The sequence below is a fragment of the Amphibalanus amphitrite genome, unplaced genomic scaffold (assembly GCF_019059575.1).
Source record: "Amphibalanus amphitrite isolate SeventyFive unplaced genomic scaffold, NRLGWU_Aamphi_draft 000716F_arrow, whole genome shotgun sequence".
NCBI classification, from domain to species: Eukaryota; Metazoa; Arthropoda; class Thecostraca; order Balanomorpha; family Balanidae; genus Amphibalanus; species Amphibalanus amphitrite.
This window is the reverse complement of record NW_024882210.1, coordinates 60,235-85,216: the sequence shown is the minus strand read 5'-3', so window position 1 is coordinate 85,216 and position 24,982 is coordinate 60,235. Positions and strand designations below refer to the sequence as shown.

At 53.1% G+C, this 24,982-nt stretch overlaps 2 protein-coding genes across 4 annotated transcripts; one reads left to right on the top strand and one right to left on the bottom strand.

Moving 5' to 3' along the window:
- Positions 1-1,817: 1,817 nt before the first annotated feature.
- LOC122365123 (oxysterol-binding protein-related protein 9-like) lies at positions 1,818-24,703 on the bottom strand. 3 transcript variants are annotated; one of them, XM_043336081.1, is made up of 16 exons: positions 24,674-24,703; positions 23,484-23,635; positions 22,914-23,129; positions 22,262-22,438; positions 18,541-18,591; positions 17,855-17,960; positions 16,368-16,484; positions 15,586-15,700; positions 14,614-14,925; positions 7,965-8,096; positions 6,583-6,710; positions 5,175-5,349; positions 4,603-4,822; positions 3,556-3,677; positions 3,138-3,243; positions 1,818-2,796 (listed from the first exon to the last, which is right to left on the bottom strand). In XM_043336081.1, exons 2-16 carry the CDS (start codon positions 23,580-23,582, stop codon positions 2,716-2,718), a joined length of 2,157 nt encoding a protein of 718 aa, XP_043192016.1. In that variant the 5' UTR covers positions 23,583-23,635; positions 24,674-24,703; the 3' UTR covers positions 1,818-2,715. The 3 variants fall into 3 exon arrangements, with proteins under 3 accessions (XP_043192016.1, XP_043192015.1, XP_043192017.1); XM_043336080.1 differs by lacking the exon at positions 24,674-24,703 and having other exon boundaries at positions 23,484-23,925; XM_043336082.1 differs by lacking the exon at positions 24,674-24,703 and having other exon boundaries at positions 15,586-15,697; positions 23,484-23,925.
- LOC122365124 (uncharacterized PE-PGRS family protein PE_PGRS54-like) lies at positions 8,854-10,951 on the top strand. The gene has a single exon (XM_043336083.1). The coding sequence runs from the start codon at positions 8,890-8,892 to the stop codon at positions 10,693-10,695; it is 1,806 nt and encodes a 601-aa protein (XP_043192018.1). The 5' UTR covers positions 8,854-8,889; the 3' UTR covers positions 10,696-10,951.
- Positions 24,704-24,982: the final 279 nt, after the last annotated feature.

The window sequence follows — 24,982 nt, the reverse complement described above, 5'->3', positions numbered from 1 at the left end:
TGAGTATGACAGGTGAGACAGCCCCTTCACCAGTCTCGTTGCCCGCCGTTGCACCTGCTCGAGTGCGTCTTTATCCTTCTTAAATTTGGGGCTCCATATAACATTATCGTACCAACTACTCGTTATTTTCTTTTCATATCTTCCGTGAAAAAATATATATTATCGTCTCCAATGAGCCCTGTTTTGTCTTTGCGTAGCGCCGCAGCACGTAGTACCTACACGCCAAATTTCCTAAATCTTGCATAGAGAGCCAAGGGGGATAACGCTTTCTTTAGAATTGGAAGCAGACCGAGTTGTCGCCAACATTGTTTTCTTTAACACTGTTCAGGTCATTATTACTCACTAGGGGAGAGCGGGGTGAGTTGTATCATGGACAAGTAGTATCAGAGCGAATTTCGCCAAAACTATCCGCCAGATCGCAGACTTGACGCCACTGTTCGGGACGCCGCGTTGCGCGCCGTCTTTCCGTGTTGTGCCGTCAACAAGAGTGGACGCGTTTTCGGGCGAGTAACGAAAATGTGTTTTGATGGGTCCTTAGTAAGAAATGCGTTCTTTAGGAAATATATGTTTTTGGCTTTTATATGTTGAGAGCTTTCTATTGTTTTACCACTATAAGTGAGAGTCAACATTGCTCTTAATCACAACATAATTCGTTTCGCGCAACGAAACATGGCGTATAGCGTTTCATAGACCTTCTCTTGAAATGACGCACTTGGACAAGTTGTATCAGAGTGTGGTGGGGAATGTTGTATCAGTGCTACTACAACAGTGATGTCAGTGATATCAGTGATATCAGTGATATCAGTGATAGCAGTGATACTACAGTGATACGGTGATAATACATTTAGTTTCGGACAAACAGATCGCGTTATGCGCTTATATTGAAGAAATGGTTCAATGATTTTGCTATAGGGTCATCCGTACCCTTCAGCGACACCAAGAAATCGTTGATCTGCTGGCTGGAGCTGGACGTCGCTATTCAGGATACTTTTCTTGTTCTCTGGACTGTGTAGAAGTGTATATACAACGTCACACTTTCTAATCATAAACCGTTGATACATCTTTACCCACCGTGCGGTACAACTTACCTCACTAGTGAGGCGAATTGTATCAATTGAAGTGGTCCCATTTAAAGCGAGGTGTAGGCAAGATAAGAAACCTTAGCGTAACGCGCAGGAGAGTGTATGTAGACAAACGTTGAAGCTTTCCTTTGGTATAGCAACGGTCATTCTCCTTGTTAAATCTAAGGAGAAATTTGACCTAGAGTAAAAACTGATACAACTCACCTCGTTCTCCCCTACACCGACTGTTACGGAACAGTGTTCCAGGATCCCGTTACGTCGATACTGCTTGAGGAAACATGAATAACTCGGCGCAAGTATCGAGATAAAGCAGATTTAATTATGCAGGTCTAGTCGACTGAAACCGGCAGAGCATCCGACTCTGTGGGAATAGCCGGGTGGTGCTCGAGGTGTTCCTGTCCTAAATACAATATTGTGAAGTTCGTGCATGATGCATAGCTGACCCTGGTGCGCGGCTGATGAGAACATCTGTAGCCGTTTGAAGTCACAATTTGACCAGGTCCGAGAGTCAATAGAACGGGTCGTTTGAGGCTACGTGGATAGGTTGAACTTTCACCTGCAGTTCTGCAGGCTAACTGTAGTTTCCGAATCGGACAGTAGCATCATGCAATATGCAACATCACCAACTTTGTGTTTTAGCTACCCGTTGCCGACTGACACAGCACATCCATTCAATACGAGGTGACGCGCCATTGGTTCCACAATGTAAAACTCCGCACGTAGAAACAAGCTCGATCTCATGTCTCAATTCGTATTCACATATCACAGCACATACGGAACAATGATAAGCCACCGGAATAGTGCGGTAGACCATTCCACCTCCGATACAGGGTGGTCGGCCGCGCGCGTCCGTAACTGACTGATACAGAGGCGACCACCACCGCCACCCGGCCGCGCCCATCACTCGCTAAAATGCCTCCATCAAATGGAATAAACTGCAGACTGTGCCCATCACGACCGCCACGCGATACACCCCCTGTCCCTGACGGCGCTGAGATGCGCAGAATAACCGCCCGGGACACTGTCACGGTCCCTTCGATCGATAACCGTACCCCAGATACACACCAGTGACCCGGCGGGCGGCCCTCGGTACGCCCGCCCTTGGATAGCCTCCGCACAGGACACTACCTCCGCTACGTGGGGCCGTATTCGATACAGCGAGCCTCCAGCGGTACCCAAATAACTCACAACTGAGGACCATACTCGGTATAACGGACCTGACTACAGTGGGTCCCTCCATTTCGGAGCAGAGGAAGCCTCTCAGGAGTCTGTCGGCGGATGGCCGCCCTCCGGAGACAGATCACAGTCGCCGGTGACCGCAGGCCGGCCTCACTCAACGGCCAGTCACATAACTGACCGCTCCACAAATGGAAGGGAGAATATTGATTCCTACTCATGATACTAAACTGAAGGAACAATCCTGCCTCTCCGCGGCAGTAATTCTTCTTGACCAGGTAGTACTCAACAAGTACATATTAATCCATTGCACGCGCCGGAGTCTGCAGTGGTCTCCGGCTCCGTATGAGAGCTCAGTGCCCCGCCCCGAGCGGTCCGGCCGGAGCCCCGTGCCGCCCACTCAGCTGTGGTGCTGGTCGGAGACGGTGCTGTGGGCCGCCGGCCGCCGCCGCCGGTTTCACGCCGTACCGCCGCCGGCCGCCAGCCGCTGCTGCAGTGGACGGTCGTAGATCCAGTTCTCGTCGAACTTGTGGAACAGCTGAGGGCGCAGAGGGCGGCGCGGGTCAGAGGGAGGTAAGGTGTTGATGGGTATGAAGACGATAGACACTGTACAAGGAGGAAGTGAGGGAGAGTGGGGCTCTGATTAGGCCGGCTTTGGCGGAGCTCGACGAAAGCAGGTGATTTAGATCGAGCTGAACAACACAGCTGACTGAAGCTGGTGGTCCAGGCGCCACTCGACAGCCAGAACAGCATGACTTATCCCTATCTTGCCGGCCTGTGCTCTCGGCGCAGCATTCAGTCCCTATGTTTATCCAAGTCCGAGATGGATAACCCGCAATACCAGACACACCATCCCCTAAACATTCCCCGATTACGTACCTTGGTCTCCCACTGTAGGTTTCGCTCCTTCCGCTGCTTGGCCTCGTCCCTCTGACGCTGCTCCAGGAAACACTTGGCGTCCGTGGCCGCGTCTATGTTGTTATACCTAAGAAATGGAGCAAGATCGCCCATCAGACAGGCTAGGCGTCCATATGCGTCTAGGCCATCAGAAACGGCCATCTACATACAGGGACAGTGTCATTCAACGAGCGCTCAGGATGTACAAACAATATTGAGAAAAATAGCATAGTCTAAGCGTTGAATAAAACTGCATAGTTTGTAAGTAGTTTGACGTAGACATCTTAATTCAGAACCCTTGCCGTCCCACATCTTTAGCCCACTACAATTTATTCTGGGAAACCCAGGGACACCAGCGCGGCCGAGTGGTCGAGCATGTCTGCCGGCCGGCGTCGCTCACTTGAGGTTGTAGGTGACCTCCTTCCAGAGCCGGCGCGACTCGTACTCGTCCTGTTCGGCGATTGGCAGAACCTTCTTCTTGGTCAGCGGCGCCGTGTGCGTGTCGATGAACGTGGTCGGCTCCTGAAGCCGAGAGAGGGGTAGAGGGAAGTCAAATGGAGACCGTGGACACATAAGCTAACTAGAGCAGGGGTAGAGCTGTGTAGGAAGCAGGGTTGTGCTTGACTCATGAGTCGAGTCAGAAATTTGACTCAACTCTGACTCAAATGAGTCAGGTTTGAGTCGAGTCGGATAAAATGTTGAGCTGTTGAGTTGAGTCAGAGTTGAGTCGGACAAAAATATTAAGGTGTTGAGTTGAGTCAGAGTTGAGTCAGTAAAATAACTTTTGACATTGAGTTGAGTCAAAAACATTTAGGAACATGAGTCAGCTGACTCATCTTTCTAGAAACAACATATATAAGCTTTTCATCTACCCCCCCCCCCCCCTAAATAACTTAGGCCCCTGCTACCAGATTTTTTTTCATCCCCCCCCCCCCCGCTTAACAACTTTTTTATCTGAGTCAATTTTGAGTCCACACTTGACTCAACAAAAAATTTGAGTCAAGTTTGAGTCAACTCATATTTTCATTGAGCCGCTTGAGTCATGAGTCGAGTCAAAGGAAAAAATCAGCTCCTTGTTTGAGTCAGAGTTGAGTCAGGGCTTTCTGAAGTTGAATGATGAGTCGAGTCGGCAAATTTTTTTGAGTCGAGCACAACCCTGGTAGGAAGCCAGTGGTGGTGAGTAACTCGACCGCACCCGGTGCACGCATTTCTTCCTTATTTCACTACGACCTCCTGTTCTCCTATCCTCCCGCTCCTCCAACCCTGATGCACGTCCTGGCGTCCATCCCCAGTGTTCCTGGCTTTCCCACAGCCACCATAATTCTTCCTCATCGTCCCTGGCTCTCCCACACTATCTCTGACACTCCTTTAACACCTCTGGTTACCAACACCGTCCCCGACATTCTAGCCGCCCTACCACAGGCTCCGTCCTCTCCGCCCCACTCACCGCGCCGTCCTGTTTAATCTGCATCACACCGTTCCAGGCGCCCTCCACGCGCAGGAAGGGCCGCCGCGCGCCCGGCTCGAACGCCTCGGCCACGATCCGGTGCTTCTTGCCGCCGTAGAAGGGCTTGGTGAGGAACTCAACGTTGGCGTAGTAGCCGGTCTTGTTACAGGAGATGGTGATGGCTCCTCCGAGCTCCACCCACGGCACGCTCAGGATCGACCTAGAGATGAGGCCGGCCGGGTCAGTTCTGACAGAACAGGACACCGAAAGGACTGGTAGTCTTGTGGGTTCCAACTCGTAAACAAATAATACGATTAGGACGAGATAAAAACAATGGTTAATTATTGAGACATTAGTCTTTCGTCGATTCAGTCTGCCCATATGTCGTAAAAGGCAGTCATAATGTTCTTTTGACTCAACAGCGTCATCAACAGTGTTGCTGATGGAAGCATGGTGCGAACAAAAGCGTTGTTGTTCGTGAAACTGAGGCTAAATCATACAAGACGCTGACGTATGGTCACTGCCACTGACCATAGACTAGTCCCACCAAGAGCCGGAGCCGGAGCACCCACCTGCCGTAGCCGCTGGGGAAGCTGAGGATGTACTCCTCATCCCTGTCCAACACGGAGACGCACGCCTGACCGATGTTATGGACGCCGATACTGAGGCCGAGGAACTTTGACTTGGTCCAGATGTGGCCGCACAGCGACACGCGCTTGTCGTAATGCTCCGCGTAGAACGCAGACACTGCAATCGGAACAGGAACACGTCAACTATGTGGAATGGATACAATTAAGTAGACTTGGATAATACAGGCGATAATACTGTAATCTAGTCAGGGATACAAGCACACATCCGAGTTTAACCGTATATACTGACAGGCATCAATTATGACAGGCACCAGTGTCATAATAAATGACAAGTGGCAGGCGAAAAGCTAAGGTGGGAGGAGAAAGGTGGGGGATTGGAAGGGTGAGCCTACGTCCGTGTCACGACCCGACGATAGAACCGACATCTATAGGCATTCAGTGACTATAGGAAGCTCAGGAACTTAGTAGCTCAGCCAGACACCTCTTTTGAACAGTTCTATCGTCTAAGCGAAACCATTCTTCAACCCATTGGAACGAGTTAAAAGGTTTTAGGTACTAATAAGTTGCGTGAAGAAATCTGACCACGCTGAAAAGTTGAGAACTGTTTATAAACTAAGCGTTTTAATTTAAAAAAAAAACTCGGAAAATAGCGAATGTTTGGATTTTGGAGCAAAGTGGTCATCTATGACACATTCATGATTCAATACACATGACACAAGACAACAGAGCTTGCTGAGCATACGGGTAGAATGTCTGTTCCATTCAGGGCTGCAGGGTTCCCTGAGGACTGAGGGTTAGCCAGACAGTTGATTCCCTCCGACCGTTGGCCCGTCGGGCGATCTGGCGCCAGGGGCCAGCCGCGTGACACCGAACCGGTCGGCACTGTCACATCGGCCGGCGCTGACCTTAGCCGGCCGCCCACACGGCGCCGCCAGCCCAGCCCGCTGAGGGGCACAGTGCTGACTGCTGGGTCAGTCAGCCGGCGGCGCTGGTAACTGCTGCTGAGCCAGCCAAAAGCCAGCTTTGGTAATGCATCAGTCGATTTGGAATTAACTCAACGTGCGTAGCTCACGCAAGGATGGTAGAGCTCCGCGCCATCCTTCTCAGACGTGATAAGCAACGTTATCCCTCATATATCCCTCATGAACCGGGACCCCTCCCAATCAACGTAGCACACCCATATTCACCGGGTGAGCGGGCCCTCCCTTATCGGGTGAGCGGGTCCTCACTTATCGGGTGAGCGGACCCGCACTTATCGAAAGAGCGGACTGCAGTAGGCGAGCGAGTCCTCATGGGTTAAGTGAGCCCTCATTCACTGGGTGAGTGGACCCAAAATTGCGCGGTAAGGGAACCTTCACTCACTGAATAAGCTGAGCATGCCCTCACTCACCGGGCGGATGGTGTGACACCTGCTCGGCCACGAAGCAGACCTGGTGCCGGCCTCCCCAGGGCACTGGTCCATCGGTGACCGGCGGCCGGCCGGCCGTCGCCGGTTGGTCCGGAACGTCAAACACACACCTGAGGGCGGCAGCCAGGGTGGCGCAGTCAGCGAGGGTGGCGCAGTCAGATCACACGCGGATATCCGGGTCGGTCGGCTGACAGCGCACAGTGACATGAGGTCGGGGCGACGCTAGTGACGCGGCAGAGACATGTACGCCGCTCGTTGTCATTTTTTCAGCATCCTGCCGGTTTACCTAAATTTACCCATGCTGTACCAAATTTATCGGTTTACCCATGCTGGCGTTTCTTGACCTCAATTAGTGAACCGCAAGGCGCAAAGACAACGTGGGTTCAGCCTATGAGAGGCCGAAAAACGCCAGCAAGCTGGTAGCCTACTGATGAAAAACGGCGAACGAACAGCTCCACAGTCAAGGGGAAATATAAAGGCGAACGGAAGGGGGGACGGTTCACCGGGCCGGCCACAAAGATCACGAGACCAGTGATCTTTGTCATAGCTATAAGGGTGTGTGGTAGCACAATTGGTGACCTTAGCCAGTTTTCATTGACTTGTAATTATCTGTTACTCTAAAAATCTGGGCAATCTGAGAGTCCGATGACTTCTTTTCGCAAGAATGTCGAGCGATAAGGTTGAAAAGGATCGATAAATGTCCGGTGATCACTAAAGTTTTATGCGCCCTCGAAGTTCACCAGCCATCGGTGCCAATTCGAGCACTGCCCCACTGTTCGGTTGGGCCTGCTGCAATTTTGATAATGGCACAATCGGCCACAACACAAACTAGCAGTGAGCTATTTCCTAAACGCGTATTTAAAAGAATCTCCGATACGCTGTTGAGCAGATTTCCACGTCTGCTAAGTTGCAGGGACGGAGTTCGATTCGACCGGCCGACATCTCGGTAACGGTGACGACTCGTGGGACCGTCACCGTCACCGCGGCACAGGCCACCGAACCGCGTGACGAAACAGCCCGTCACGACCCGCGTGACGGAGCAGAACCGAGCCGCCGGCAGATCAGCGCCGACAAATGTCACGGCCGCCACAGTGACGGTGTCGTGACAGACAGACACGGCGTGACGGTTACAGAGACCGTGGCACCCGCGGACCCTGTGACGGTTCCTGCGAGGGGTCCACCACAGGCTCCGTATTTGTTAAAGACACGGAAAAGACCGAATACAACTCGAGACACCGCCCAATAAGAGTACACCGACATCAACAGACATTAGTTAGAGAATAGAATAGCTTGAGGCTTGCGCTACCTTTCGGTAGATACACACTTTTCTATACCCATCCGTCTTTCGACGCGCTTCAACTGACCTGAACGTCTCGCCGATGATGGGGTTGTAGGGCTTCTTGGCGACCTCGGACTTGCGTCCAGCGTGGAACGCCGACAGGTACCATTTGAGCACCTGCACCAGCCGGTCGCGCGGCGTAGGGCAGTCGGGTATGCTGCAGGCAGATAATACAGTCAGAGTGTGGAACACTGCACGGTGTTTAATAGTCTGGGATACTGCGGGGTAAACAGAATACTCGTACAATCAGATTGTATAACACTGCCACGCGGCGATGGACAGTCGGGGATGCTGCAGGGTGCACAGAGAATACAGTCGGAGGGTGTAACACTGCACGGTGTTCAATAGTCGGGACTCGGGGATACTGCAGCATAAACAGAGAAGGGAAAGCCAGAGGGTGTAGCACTGCACGGTGTTCAAAAGTCGGAGATACTGCGGGGTAGAAAGAATTACAGTCGGAGGGTGTAACACTGCTCGGTGAATTTGAGGACACTCAATGATATTATGTTTAATTCCTGCAACAAAAATAAGTCTTTAAATACATAAAACTACACAAATCTCGAGAAAAATATCGCTAAGAGCAATCATTAGTAGGCAAATAACGTTGAATTCACGTCGTGGTTCGCGCTTACGTAAGGTTAAACTCCATTTCTGCCTTTCAGCAGATTATTAACCTGACATTATAATTGTCGGGCGCGACCTCAGGAAGTTTCGCAGAGCCGCCAATGAAAACGGCGGCTCGAGCGCCGGCCCTATGTCCGGGTAGCCTTGACCTTTTCTGGGCCGGCCGCAACGGCGCCACCTGGCGACAGCCGTTGGCGGCCGCGCTGATGGATATACGTCGCAGCGCGCGGCGGCGGCGGTCCGTGGGCGGCGTGGGCGGCGCCGGCGCCACCCTATATAGCGGCCCCGGCGGCGACACGTTGCCAGAGCCAGTCGCCAGCGTCACTATGTTCTCGGCCCATCTCCTGCTGATCTGCGTGGCGTGCGCGGCGGCCGTGCCGGTGCCGTCGTACAAGGACCAGGCGCCGCCCACCGAGCCGCCGCCACCGCCGCCGCCGTCAGAGGAGCCGCCCGCTCCCCGGGCGCAGCCCCAGCTCGGCCTATCCAGCAAGTCCAGACAGCGCCAGACGGGCTACACGCGCGGCGGCGCCGCGGTCAGCTCCACCGGCGCCACACAGGGCGCCGGCAGCCTCGACCTGGCCATCGACGGACCGGGCGGCTTCAAGGCGCGCAGCAAGGCGCTCGTCAACTCGGGCGTCTCCGGCGCCGCCGTGGCCGCCGGCAATGGCGGCTTCAAGCAAAAGTCCGAGTCGGAGACGGTGGGCACCGTTGGACTGCAGGGCCTGGACATCAGCACATCGAGCCGCGGCGCAGGAAAATCATTCGGCACGGCCGGTGTCACCCAGAAGCAGGGCGCTAACGGCGGTGTCAGCGGCGCGGCGCGCGTCGGCGGAAAGTCTGGTCACGCCAAGGTGGCCGGCGCGCTGAAGGGCTCTGCCACCTCGTCCAGCGGACTGGACGCCACCAGCTCGGGAGACAGCAAGTTCAAGGGCGCCAACGCCGGCAAGACGTCTGTCAAATTCAACGTACCCAGCCCGGACGACGCGCTGCCCAGCGGCGTGGCGCCCAACATCGGTGTCGACTCCGACTCGCTGCTGAAGCAGCAGGGCGGCGCCGTCGGCGACGCCAGCATCTCGACCAACGGCGGCACGCAGGGCGGCGGCAGTCTGGTGGCCGGCCTCCGCGCGCCAGGACTCCAGATCGACGGCAGCGCCGCCGCCAAGTCGGGCGTGTCCGGCGCCGGCGCGCTGGTCGGAGACGGCGGATTCGCGCAGGAGAGCATTGCCGGCACTTCGTCCAGCGGCCGGTCGGACGGCCTAAGCGTCAAGTCCAGGTCGAACGGCCGTGGCAGCGCCGTCGGCAAGGTGGCCACCCGCCAGGGCGGCTCCACCAGCGGCGGCATCTCGGGCTCAATCGTCACCGGCCTCGGCACGCCAGACGGCAAGTTCAGTATCAAGGGCAAGCACAAGGGCGCCGCCAAGGGCTCCATCGGCCATTCGGCCTCCACCGATGGCACCGGCTCGTTCTCGGCCATCAACGCCGTTGGCACGGACGTCAAGTTCGACGTGCCCAGTCCCGACCTGGCGCTGCCCGGCCAGGGGGGCCTGCCGTCGGCGCCAGCCGACACGCCCGTCTTCAAGCTGACCAGCACGTCCGACATACTGCAGAAGGGCGGCAGTCAGGGTGGCGCGGCCGTCTCCGGCGCCGGCTCCACGCAGGGCTCCGGTCTGGGCACGGTCGACCTGGACACGCCGCACCTGCAGCTCGACGGAGAGGTGGTGGCCAACTCGGGCGTCTCCGGCACCGCCGGCTCCCAGGGACACGGCCTGTTCGGACAGGATGCCAACGCGCGCACCGACGCCATCGCTAACGCCGACGGCATCGAGACCAGGACCAGGACCGGCGGCCGGGGAGTGACCGAAGGACGGGCCGCCACCGCGCAGAAGACAGGCGCTAACGGCGCGATCAAGGCGCGTCGCGACATCGTCGCCCAGCTGCCGGGAGAGGCTCTCGGCGTGTCGCTGCCCAAGGGCAAGGGCAAGCAGGCTCCGGCCGTGCGCGTGGGCAGCAAGGCGCAGGGCACCTCTGCCTCCAGCAGCGGCCACGGAGCGTCCAGCAGCGGAGACGGCCGCTTCAAGACCGAGAATGACCGCGGCACCAAGGTCCAGCTGACTGATCCGCTCACCGGCTAGGCACCGTCGCGCCGCGCGACGGCACACCTTATGTAGTCTCATCCCCATGTGGGCGCTGCGCCATCGCCTCAATGGCGCCACGCCTACCGCTGAGTATATCAGGAGCGTTGTGTCCACTGTTCAGGAGGACTGTATTCGCGCGCGGCTCTCAAACGGAACCGCAGCAGTGCCTCTGACGGGTGGATAGTCCATCTCATGTGTGACACTCACTGGTCCGATTGTATATACACAAGTAAAATACAAACTGTCCACCAAAGCTCAACGTTTTCATCTACGTAACTGAGTCATAATCCAACTGAAATAAATGGTCAAGGAAAACTGAGAATAAACCATCTTACCAGAATCCAAACTACTTACAAAGATGGCTTTCAAATGGCAGCTTTCTGAGGTTTCCTTTCGTTTGTCTTGTAACAAATATACGGAAACATCATCCGCCGACCACCGTGATTGTGAACATTACTTGACTGTCAGTAGTCATGTTTCTTTCATTCGAAACAAAAACAAATGAAGCAAAGAGGATACGATGTTGTTTATTCACATCATTCCACATCTGACATCAGAACATCTTTGTGCCCGTGATATAAACTCGGGTTAATGTGCGTGGAATACCTTTTTTACCTTTTTGTGGAAAGTCAAAAACCAATTAATGCTTTAGGTTGCATGGACAATTTCTAGTTTTTACATAAATCAGACCCACTGACATGCTCAGATAGCGTAGTTAACACCAAGAGACGATGTTACACATTTTACGCGGAAAAGATGGGGCAAACGCTCGAAAAGATTTGACGAGAAATGCCAACAGTTTCCATCCATTAACCCACGCTTTACACAGCGCGACTTACTGGGGGAGAGATGGGTTAGCCATCCTGATGTGCGAGGCTAATCCAGAAACAGGTTATCTTGAGGAATGTGACGAAATAAGCCAGGTTTCAATTAACTGGATATCACTGACGACTGATGACGTCACAGGTCAGGTCGCATAAAAATGTTTCATGCAATGGTGATGCGCTTCGAACATTTTATTACATCTAGATGTGCCATTTTAGACAAGAAATGCGATGCCTTTTTGTTGTTCCACAATCCACATGCACTATGCACGAAGGTTGAATTAGACTTTACAGGGGTGTGCGCTAGAATCCGGAAAAAAAAACTAAGGAAAAGAACTGAAGTGTTTATTTGGTATCGCAAGGCTTCACTTCAAAATTTTTACTTTTATAGCGAAGACTGATCCTTCCTCTGCACTATCGTTCGACTTAACCCCCTCCAGCTCCAATCACAGTCTCCACAGGAAGCCGGAACCTGCCGCAGGCGTTGGTGACCTGCTCCCGGGTCAAGTTGGTCACGGCCTGGATAATGGCGGTCCTCAGGGAGTCGAAAGTGTTGTGAGTTCCTTTGTTGGACTCTCTCTCAAGTCTCAAGGACGCCCCACAGCTAGTGGTCGACCGGAGTCGGACACAGAAGATCTTCTCGCAGAGAAAGAAGCAGATCCGGCCGGCAGTTCTGTGCTTCAAAGAAGTGATGAGCAGCTCACATCTCTGAGTTTCCTGGTCTTTATGACTTCTGAGAGCATCTGCCTCACCTCGAGAACGTAGCTCATGATATCGGAGATCCTCGTGAATGGCACGAAGAACTGTTGCCCTGCGCAGATTGAGCCTCGAGGTCACCTTCTGCATGGGCAGGCTCGGACCTTCTCCAATAATGGCCTCGGGCTGCTCCAAGAAGTCCTTATTCCGCTTCCGAACCTCGAATCGGCCCTGTTCCTTCCTCTTGGGAGTCAGAGACTCACTCATCGTCTCTTCAGACTCTTTGAGCAGCTTCGCAAAGTCGTACACGGTCAATTTCGGGAACTGAAATAAGTCCAAAATTTCCTTGGGCGCGCGGCCGCAACGGAGGGCCACAAAAATTGCGGTGCGGCGCTCTAACTCAGAGGACATTTCTACTTATTTTGTTTCCGATCGAAGGCGACTCAAATCACAAACCTATGAGGAAAAGAAGAGTGATATATTTAAAAAAGTTTATATGATACACCAAGTTTAAGTTTTCCGGATTCTAGTGCACACCCCTGTACTTTATTGATCGCACCTCTGATCCAATAATGCAGCGGTCGACACATATCGCACACATATCGCGCTTGGGATAGATAACCAGATCGCAAACTTTACACCTCATTCGTCTACGAGCCAATAATAAGCCCATAAAAAATACTCAAATCGTAGAGTATTTATCAGTATTTACGCGTCAGTATTTATCCCAACACTTTTGGTATGTTCGATGCCCTATGGCTTCAAGAAAGCATTTCCTTCCTCAGATATATAAATAAACTGTCATGCGAGATCTGAACAAGGCACGGTATCATAAGGGAAAATCAGCCCCCGTTCACGAGCTCGAGAATCCCTTTACCGTGACGTCACCAAGGCGGTAGAATCTCCCTTCACCCATAGGCATGCATGCAAATTTCATCATCTTTCGAGCGAGCTGGAGAAAAAACAAGGATTATGTGTCATCAAAAGTTGTACCAATGTAACAATGAGTTCGCCTAATTACGATAAATAAAGCTGAAACTAAAAAAGAAAACAGGACTATATCGAGCCAGAATCAGCAATTCAAATGACCCCTTCATTTGAACGTGAAGGATTTCCTCTGATGACGTCACCACGGCACCTTTATTTCCCTAGTGAGCCAACCTGAGTAGTAAGGGAATCTTGGGGAAAATGTTCAGAAAGCAACGCATGTTGATGGAATATTGAAACATCAATGCTTGCTCTGTATATGCATGTAAATCTAACAGATGGTTTTATTTAACCGCAATGACATTGAATCAACGGGTGGCATGTAAAAAGAAACCTCAAGTGCACATTATCCATCACCAAACTGCTTCGGGATTCAGCGACCTTTAGAATGACATTGAGTTAAAGCCGGCAGCGACTAAAGGTTCCGCGGAGGAATTTCGAAATAGTGCGTGGGCAATATGAGCTGCGTGGAGCTACCGCACGCACTGACACATTTACGACACACTCTTTTTCGGCGAGCTATATCAGTTGGACACGACGTGTTCGATGTGATCTGACATTTAGACCGTGCACCGTACCATTTGCGCCGCCAGGGCGCTCCCTGGGATCGAATCGTGTCCCCCTCCCCTCCGTCAGTCAGCGAATCAGACCCATCCGGGTAGTGACAGCCGGGTCGGTGCAGACTGTCAGGAAGACTATGTAGGGGAGGGAAGTCAGTCTGCTCCGGCCAGGAACGGCTAGGGTCAGACCGGTAAAAGCAGCGGAAGTGAGTTCGCAATAGCGCAATGCACAACGCACGTAGCACTAATTTCACCTCAGGGGAGGGGATTCCATCAGAAGGTTGGTTACTCCGCGCAAATCAGCTGCACCTCGCGGGAGAGACATGGGCCTCTTAACTTTTTAAAGACCTCTTATTGATAACCAAGTTTGAAACAAAGAGACAGGTCCCTTCCATGAATGCCTGATGAATGCTTCTTTTTTACAGCGAAACCAATACTGAAAAGACAGTGCGCCATGCCTATCAATATCGATAACCTTCCAATTAATAACAAAGGATATTTACATATAAAACCGTGAGAACTGTTTGGCAGCATGACGAATTTCAGATGATAAAGTTCAGATAATTTAAATGTAGAGTAGAACCGGCGCGATTAGCATCCTCTGTCGCCAGTGGCGCCACTACCAGCGGCTGGGGAGGCAGGACACGCCAACGGTGCCACGTCCGGAGGTGGGTGGACAGCCGGTCCCACCAGTGTCGGCAGAGGGTCAGTACTCAGTCCGCTAATACCAGTGGAGAAAAACCCACCCGACATAATTACCAGCGACAGGACAGGCCTACAGGCCGACACACACACACCCACCTCGTACCATTACTACCTGCGGCGACAGCAGAGGTCGTGACACCCACCTGGCAAACAGGTCCGAGTGCGAGAAAAAGTCGGCGTACATCTCGAGCAGAGATCGCCGCTCCAGGATGAAGGTGGGCAGCACGACGCGCGTCAGGTCCATGCCGATGCGCAGCTGGCTGAGCAGGTGGCTGACCACCGAGCCGTGGCCCTCCATCGAGCCCAGGTCGCCCTCCTCCTCCTCGTAGGCGGCGTCATAGTCGGCGCCGCTGGGCGGGCCCGCCTCCGGCGCCGGGGTGGGCGGCGCTCCCGCAGCGGCGCCGTCGGCCGCCGGCGGACGGACGGGCCGCGCCGGGGATGCCGGCCGGTGGTGGCTGGAGGGAGGGGGCGGGGCGGGTCAGAGGTCAGCGCGGTGGTGACTGTGGGGAGGGTGGGGATCTGGTCAGAACGGTGGTGGCTGCCCGCTGCGGGGTGGGGTGGGTCAGATCAGGTATGGTGGCTGTTGGGTCTGGGAAGGGCGCGGGTCAGGTCAGAGCGGTGAGACTGAGGGTAGGTCAGAGGTCAGGTCGGTGGTGGCTGTGGTTGGTCTGGTGGTCAGAGCTCAGGGCGGGTATCTGACGGAACGGGTCGGGGATCAGGGCGTTGGTGATTGAGGCACGGACAAATAAATGATAATGCATTTTTATATGTTTATCAGGAAGCACCTGCTGAGCATTCACTCTAACTTTGTCGTGTACCACATATTCATCCACCCATCATTCAAGTCCTTTCCCTCCTTTGGCCTTCTAGATGTGTAATCCGAGCTTGTAAACCTCTCTAGACTGCGCCGCATATCATTACTACCCACTACCCAGTGAGCATACCAGGAGCGTCCTCTATACTCTATCAGCAGGCACAACACAGACCCTGCCGAGTGCTCTGACCTGCCACACGCCGCACACCCGCTGTGTCACTCCTCCCCCGGCTTCCCCACAACCTCTCTGACCTGTCCGTGGTGTCCTACCCGTGCCAGTCCTCCCCCTCACCCATCTGACCTGCCAGCGGCGTCCTCCGTGTCGAACCAATCCTCGTCTTCCGAGCTCGAGTAGGACGTCTCAGGAACCTCCTGGACGAATCGTGTGATCGAGGTCGGGGCCAGAGTGGTCGCTGCTGCCGGTCACACATGGTGGGGTGGTGTCACTGAGGGCGCATAGCAGACGGGGTAGTGTCAACGACGGTCACAGTGGGAGAGGGGTCGCCACACGTCGTAGTGGACGGGGATAGTGTCATTGAAGCATTACAACGAGTGGAGGCACTCACCAAAGGGTCACAGCCGGGGCGAGGGGGTCACTACAGTCATAGCGGGCGGAGAATAGTAAACATTTGACAGTCATTGACAGTCAGGACAGGTTAACACAAGCGGCACAAGTACTACCGGACCAAGTCGCGCTCAGAGATGGCCGTTGTCATGGCAACGAACCGTCGCAACTATCGCAGCAGGCCCGCCCACGGCGGACGATCGTTTACGGCCCGGAAAGGGAAGGAGGATAATCCACACGAACAATATTACCACACGACACGAACACGGCTCGGCACGGGCTGGGAAGACATCGGACAAACTAATATCGCACGATAGAAAGGAAAACTAGCAGTGCAAAACTAGCCAGTGTGCAAACAAGTGACTGAGCCTTGGCGATCGCCATGCATTGGTCGGGTAGCCGAGACTCGCATAAAAGATAACATTTCCTTGGTTTGACATACCAGAAGCGACAACGAGCACCGCCCGCAGTCGGAGCGTGTGTAAGTCTCATCCCACCATCACCCGGTCGGTCCTTACCTGTCGGACGGCCTGGTGGCTCCCGAGAGGAGGCGGCTGCCTCGCGCACCTCCGAGCCGATCTCCACTCCGGTGCCGACCTCGGTGTCTCGCAGCACTCCTGGCGCGTTCTCGTCGGCTGCGGGGTCACACAGCGGTCATAGGAGGTCACAGCGGTAACACGGGGTCACACAGCGGGCACAGGAGGTCACAGGAGGGTCACTTACGGGTTACATGGCGTCACAGACTGGTCACAGTGAGATCATAGACCGGCCTGGGGCGTCGCAGACAGGCCCAGGGCGACAGGTCACAGACAGGTCCAGGGTATTACGGACTGGCTCCGGGCACACACATGTTACGGGCATCACAGACCACACAAACCTGCCCAAGGCGTCCCAGATCGGCCGCGGGCGGTACAAGGAAATACAGAGCACTTTCCCGTCACGAAAGACGAGCCGCACGCACCGGTCGCTGGACATTGGATGGATGGAGGCAGCACGACATTGACCACCAAGAGGTACATAAAATAAACTGCACCGACCACGGCCAATGTACGGATAAGTCACAACTCACAATGAGAGCTGATGGAGACATAAATCCAACTCGGGCTAACTTTAATAATAGTTATCCGGTAGGAGAACAGCACGTAAGTCACACAGATTACGCATCTCCGGCACGGAAAACACACTCAGCTGCTGGGTCAGCTGGCACTACGGTGCCCCTCCCTCCCTGTCCTCCCCACCTGGGTGCGCCGGCTGACTGGCCAGCCTCAGCACGGACATGGCTCTGGCGCCTCACTCCCTTTGGGTCGACGAAAGATAGACTACCACACCAGGAAAACAGGGCACTACCACCGGATATTGCGCCCGGCTAACGCCGAGGACCACACAAACTCGTCCGGCAAACAAAACAAAAGGCACCCGAGCTCAGCGTGCGCCACTCGATCGACAAACGGGACCAGCACACGCAGTCCTGAGTGGTCACAGCCTCCGCCGCCGGAAGAATACGCATCCTGTGCCAGTGTGATACTCCCACACATCTTCGTCCGCCCGTTGGAACCTACGCACATATCCTATCTCGCAAAAGTACCTTCGTTGAGCTCACGTTGTACGCCAAGTGCCTTCATCAGAATATGACCACAACCCTGGACGAACTTGATCAGCGTGATTAATGACGGTGGTAATTTGGGCAATAGAAAGGCAGTATGGTGGAGGGTATAAATTGCTGCGCTTGTGCGGAACTATATCCGTACGTAAAATTGAATTATTTCATAAGCGACATAAACTGCTGTTAACAATTTAACACACTCCTTTATAAATATTTCTCAACGATGACCCAGTTATGACCAGATAACTAAAAGGAAAAGCGACACGTCTAAAACACGATGACGCCATCACACGCTATCTTCAATCTTCATCCCAGACCACAGACCCCTTAACGAGGAAGCGCTTGTTCCACCTCTCCCCCCCCCGCAGCGACCGCTCCGTGCTGCGCCCCCGGTGCACTGACCTTCTTTGATGGCGCGGCGAACGGCGGCATCGGACCGGGCGGCGGACGGCGGCAGCGGCGTGGCGTTGCTCGGCTGGTACACGCCGACCACCGGCTGCACCTCGTTCTGAGCACACACGGGCACCCAGCGCGGTCACACACAGCCAGCGGCGCGCGCCTGCGCACCGCGCCCGATCGATGCTCTGACCGCCGGCTCGCACACAGACACACAAACATACAGAGCACGCAGGTCGATAGAGGACCTCTGATCTCCGGAGACGGTCAGGGCCATCCGTCAGGGTCATCCGTTCGGCGGCTGGAGCCCGATAAAGGATCCCTTACGGCCGTCACGGAAATATGGGGAGCTCCTCGGTCAGGGCTGGATAAAGGACTTTTGCTCATCCGTGAAGGTCGTGCGCAGGACGGCCGGGGTCATATAATGACATCCATTAGGCGGTCGAGGTCATAATAGTGAGCGCTGTGGCTTACGACTAATTGGCTCAAATGAAAGACCTCTCCCTCCCCTATGACGGCCCGGATCAAATAAATGTGCGATGGTCATAGCTAATACGTTTCAAAGATCGGTAGTAAAAAGAGGGCAACAATCGACGGTCGGAGTTAGATAGCGAGTCTTGTCCGCGGTCATGGTCAGGTAGAACACAAACGAAGTTATTTCGACTGACCCCGAATGCCAGCGACCCGCTCACCTTGGCTATTTGAAGGCGTACGATCGTATGTTTGATGGCATCCAGCATGTCCTGGAACAGAGTCAGACTCGGTCACGGATAGGGCACCGACAGCCGGTACTGATAACTACCGGTCAACGCTCCTACACACCAGCCCAACAGCTTCTCAGAGCTAGGGGCTGCTCGAAAGGCTCGTATAATTGAATGACTTTGACGTTATACACAGTAGGGTGTGTCATCAGTAACAGAACCAAATGCCGTAAAGAAATTCCTTGGCACTGAGACCTGCAAACACACGGCATAGCAACCGTTTTTGCAAAAAATTAAAATTCGTGCGGCGCCAGCCGTTCAAAGTTTTGGCGCCCGGCGTTGCAGTCTCCAATGCTGAGCGTCACCCAGCACTGCGAGTAACACCAAGTATGGCAGCAGGTAATAATGCAAAATAACTACCGCTGAAAATGATGCTTTTGAGCGCTTCTAAGGCTGATTGTTGCAAAAAGCATGTCATTAGAGTGTCCAATTACTGTTTTTATTGTGCTCAATGAATTAACCCTCGCATGTGTAGGGGGGGGGGGTCGGATGGACCCCCCCATGGTTTTTTGCGAATAACTCGCGTAAAAAGCGGCCGATCGCGACGAAACTTTCAGTACCCTCGCATTGATCAATTTTACACCTACCCTGAAATTTTCATGACCCTGACCCAAATGACCTTTGACCTGTGACCTCTTTTCCGAGACCATGTTTGGCCGGAATCGCGATTTCGCGTATGTCGGCTCGCACTAGCCGCGTGTTTGCATGCTTTTCGTGGTTTCAAACGTTCAAACATGTGATTTGATGTTACTCCCGTGTGTGTCAAGGTCACCTGAAGGTCAGGTCAGGTCATTGACCTTTGGTGACCTCGGGTGACCTCGGGTTACTTTTTCGAGTTTTACATGTTTCTAGGCTAGTTTTTGGAGCTGAATTCGAATTTAGCAACCATTTGAACATTTACGAAGTAGTTTTGGTGACTTTGTAACATGTTACGAAGCTGTCAGAGGCGGTTGACACGTACTACGAATACCCGTCACGACGCCTACTGGTTGACCTGACCTGACCTGACCCGACCTGGTCTAAATGCTTCAAGACATCATCTGCGATCAAAACTAACACGATATTCGTGATCAGCACCCCGAAAAACCTCTTAGCAGCCACACTTTACGACTTTCTAACAGGTCCCGATTTTCCCGACTTTGGGTCATTGACCTGACCTGGAAGGTCAACCAATGACCTAGGACCTTAAAATTGGGTATCATCGGCTTCCTCTCGTCACGGGCAACACGCTCGTTTTTTCCGCGAAGCTCTAGCTCGATCAGGGGCCAAACGGCAAGGGGGGGTCCAACCGACCCCCCCCCCCCTACACATTAGAAGCTGGCAAACGCCGCACACATGCGAGGGTTAAATCGAGCATTGCTACTGAAACTAAAGAAAAAAACTGCCCGATTTTGAGAAGCGGGCGGGGTGGAACTGGAGGCGGAGACGGGAAGTGACTCAGATTCGTCTTCTGAAAACACCGACTCCGTGGCATCCTCTGGGCGGTGCTTCTTCTTCTTCTTCTTCTTCTTCTTCTTCTTCTTCTTCAGCATGTCATCTCGTGTGACCTGGCCCGTCTCCACCAGGAAGTCCCGGATGAGTCCAGCCTCGGTGGAAAGGATCTCCCTCAGCGTCGGCAAAGGGCCCCACGGGCGGGTCCGTGGCCCCTGGTAGGCGGGGTAGTCGACCAACAGGTGTTTGGCCGAGTCCGGTTCGTCGCAACGGACTTTCTCGTCAGACTCGGCCGGACCGAGTCGGAATCGGGTGTCTCCGGTGAGTGGGGAGCAGCTCACGCGGAGCTGTGCCACTGTGATCGACGCTCGGCGGTCCAGTTCTCTCTCCGTGGCCCAGAGCGCCACATCGTCCGCATTCGCAGATGTGTACCTCCAGTTCCCGAGCCGCAGTTATAGCCGGTCATACGAGCCTGCAGGGTTAGCATCCGATGGCTGCGCTGGTCCTTCAGGAAGACAGCCTCCTGCTGAGTGACTCAGTGGGCGATGAGACTTGTGCACCTGCTCTGAGAGTTGCATTTGCATTTGGCGATATCCAGGAGTTGTTGAATTATGCAGTGGCGGCGCTTTGTTCTTTCCTGTGTCTCTGGTGTTTTGTTCAGAAGTATGTAGGGCTGTCTGTAGGGCTTATAGCAGTCCCTTTTGATCACTTTCGTCGTGTGTTTTACATAGATCGCGAACAGGGATTCCTTCATTAGTTCAGAGTTGCCTTGTCCTTTTTTTCGCCACGGCCCTAAATGCACTATTTGTTGGATTTCTTCTTTGAGCATTCAGCCACCTGACATAACTGAAGGCCTCTGCTTTAGTCAGCAGTCGCTGTTGGGACAAAAGTGCCGGCTGTCCTATCACGAAATGTTTTGTACGCGGCCGTGTCACTTTCGGCAGGGCCCTATGCTATCCGGATCATAACTCACGAGGCGAAAAAAACGTAGCTGATTAGGAAATGCCCATACGACAATTATAGCACGACACAGGGAACCAGCAAAGCGCCGCCACTGCATAATTCAACAACTGGATATAGCCAAATGCAAATGCAACTCTCAGAGCAGGTGCACAAGTCTCATCGCCCACTGAGTCACTCAGCAGGAGGCTGTCTTCCTGAAGGACCAGCGCAGCCATCGGATGCTAACCCTGCAGGCTCGTATGACCGGCTATAACTGCGGCTCGGGAACTGGAGGTACACATCTGCGAATGCGGACGATGTGGCGCTCTGGGCCACGGAGAGAGAACTGGACCGCCGAGCGTCGATCACAGTGGCACAGCTCCGCGTGAGCTGCTCCCCACTCACCGGAGACACCCGATTCCGACTCGGTCCGGCCGAGTCTGACGAGAAAGTCCGTTGCGACGAACCGGACTCGGCCAAACACCTGTTGGTCGACTACCCCGCCTACCAGGGGCCACGGACCCGCCCGTGGGGCCCTTTGCCGACGCTGAGGGAGATCCTTTCCACCGAGGCTGGACTCATCCGGGACTTCCTGGTGGAGAAGGGCCAGGTCACACGAGATGACATGCTGAAGAAGAAGAAGAAGAAGAAGAAGCACCGCCCAGAGGATGCCACGGAGTCGGTGTTTTCAGAAGACGAATCTGAGGCACTTGCCGTCTCCGCCTCCACCCCGCCCGCTTCTCAAAATCGGGCAGCTTCTTCTTTAGTTTCAGAAGCCATGCTCGATTTAATTCATTGAGCACAATAAAAACAGTAATTGGACACTCTAAGGACATGCTTTTTTGCAACAATCAGCCTTAGAAGCGCTCAAAAGCATCATTTTCAGCGGTAGTTATTTTGCATTATTACCTCCTACAATACTTGGTGTTACTCGCAGTGCTGGGTGACGCTCAGCATTGGAGACTGCAACGCCGGGCGCCAAAATTTTGAACGGCTGGCGCCGCACGAATTTTAATTTTGGTGGACTCGGATATGGATGAAAATTCATTATTGATCAATGTGCCAAGGAAAAACCTTACGGCGTTTGATTCTGCGAGAATCACCCCCTCGATGACACACCCTAATACACAGCTGTTATCCACCAAAGGGTCGTACGTTTTGAGTCAATCTACTTTGACACATCCTGTATCAGGCCTAGATGCTCCGCTGGTACCTACAAATTTCCATTAAGACTGCCGTACGCCTAAGCTGAGACCACAGACAGCGTTCTGACACTCACATTAACATTGTCGATGATAGTGGTCAGCCGGTTGCGCTCCTGGCTGGAGGTGCAGGCTGCCTGTCGGCGCTCGAGCGCCTGAGCCTGCTGAATCAGCAGCTGGAGGTAGGCGTCACTCTCTACCAGCTGACGGTCGAAGTCGGCCATCGTCGGCTGCGGCAGCCGCGGGTCCCAGCGCTGTCGGAGGGACATAGACGAGTTAGACGGGAAACCGGGGGTCCCAGCGCCTAGCAGGGTATATAGGAGTTGGACGGGAACTGCGGGGCCCAGCGCGGCCGGCAGGGTACATAAATGGGAGTTAAATAGGGAAAACAGTGCAGCCGGCAAAGCACAAAGATGGGAGCTGAACAGCTATATCACAACGTTCGTCGATTTGGGGCCGACCATGACCTCATGCATGATGAACTAGCCCAGTGACCAGGCAGTGCAAACAAAATTCCAGGCCATGTTAAAGAAAAAAAATGAACACAGTGCCATGGCAAATTTAGACCCTATCTCTTTCCGCGTCTTCAGGATTCGTATAAAAAACTTGGGACAAATTGTATTGCCCGATCCCCACCCTAGTGCAGGCAAGAATGAAGAAACTTAATCGTAGATATCTAAATTTGGAACTCTGAGCACCTCTTCCAGACGCCGGGGCACACACACACACCTTGATGCGGTGGTTGTTGTGCGTCAGCAGGGAGATGGCGTTCTCGAGCGCGCGGATCCAGCCGTCCCGCTCGTCGCCGTCTCGGGCCTGCAGGTGGAACGTCTTGCCGTCGACGGTGATGGTGAAGAGCGTGTCGTCCTCGTCGTCGATGCCGATGACGGCGCCCTTGAGCCGGACGCAGCCGCGGCGCGCGTTGCGCATCATCTTCTCCTTGGACTGCGGAGGGCAGCGAGGAAAAGGTGTTGAGTTACAAGCTCAATATATACGATACGCTCACAAAAAAGACACTGGAGAATGTCTTTATGATACAGTTATAAGTGCCAAAATGACCTCGTAATCGGCGCGCCCCTAACCCTTCCCCCCCCCCTCCAGTTATAAGTGCAGGCAAGATACAAGAGTTAGGAGTGATAACCTGTATGCCCACATTTTTGGGTTATTTGAATAGCATTTGTCAAAATGAATATACACTTAACATCATAAAGACAATGAATTTGCATTTTCAACTAACAATATTGAATATACGTAATAAGGAAATCAGCAGCAACATACCCAGATGTAATAATGCCTTACCGTATAGTAGGAAAAAAGCCCCGCTTGTTCATCAAGAACAAACCAGCGGATTTGCCAGCCCTTCATCACATTGGTCCACTTGCTTAGTGCTCCCTCCATGTCTCCCTATTTAATGCTTAAAAATTCTTCAAAATACAAATCCAAAATTCATCCTGCAAACCAAACTATTACATCAGATGCATCATGTAACACAAGAAGGTTGCGGTTGGTGGCAGGCCGTAGCCAGGCAAAGTCAGTGAGGGAACCGGCTGTGCGCGGCTATCACCTGGTGAATAATCTCGCCTGCAGGCTGCACGGCTGGTGTGAGCACACCCCTATGGGCCCTAAGTATGTGCCTCACCTGCACATACTTAGGGCCCATGTGCTACAGACTCCAAATTCTGCCATAGAACAGGAATTGTGTGATCAGAGGGTAGAGGGCAGGGTCAGGAGAGGTGCTGTAGCTTAGGTTTTAGGTTGTAGGTTGCAGCTAAGGTTTGGTTAAGTTTGGTTTGGTTAGAAAGCATCTCTGGGTATAGCGCCTCTCCTTGGTGGCAAAAAACAATGATGCCTGCTTTAACTTTTAAGAGTACCGTCAATCCTTCCCTTCAATAGGTTTGGGCTAAATTCATAAAAAAGAAGTATGTGGCATCCTTTGCAACCAGTAGCGACGGAACACCTTCAATTAAGGGGAGGGGGGCACTGCCGACTTTTGGTCCCATTCTTTCCATGCAATGCCCATAGGGCTAATGAATGTTAAAATGCCAAAATCAAAGGGGGCACGGTGCCCCGGTGCCCTCCCCATTCTGCCGCCTATGTTTACAACAAACGTTTCTTGACGGTAGGCGCATGGGCAAAATAAACATCTCCATATTCGTCATGCTTTTTGTCGATCTAAATTGCCTCTCATTGTGATCGCCAACTCAACCTGTGATGGGTCCAGGGTCTGTCAGGGGACAATGGTTTAATTGATATTGGTATTGTATGACCAATATATACCTATTGATATTGGTATATTGATATTGATTTGTAATTTGTTTGGCACTTCGCCAGATTTTTGTCTGAATGGATGAGTTTCAGTTTTGGGTGGCTGTACGCATCAGCATGGGCACTGTCAGCCTAAGACACCGTTTTTTTAACACCGTTGATCCCGGAAAATTATTCGATTTTCCGGATGCCAAATTTGAATTCGCACTTAATTATAAACTGACCAACGGGGTGCCAAGCTCCTAATGTATTGTTTATGTTGCCCCAAAGCTAGCTGAAAATGACTCAATTTCAGCGCACTTCTTTCAATTATTTCGCTCACCTGTTTGATTCGGAGTGGGCAGTTGCAGCAGTTGCATACGTAGCAGAAAACAGCCAATCAGCGTTTCATGACATCGTAAAAGAACAACTCCACAAGAGTTGAACCAAAGACTAGATATTTATTGTCATTTTTATAAGTTTTCTATTTTATTTTTCTATTTAATTAATGGAAAGGAAAAATTATTTCCAGCTTTTCTGCTGAGTGTGCAGTA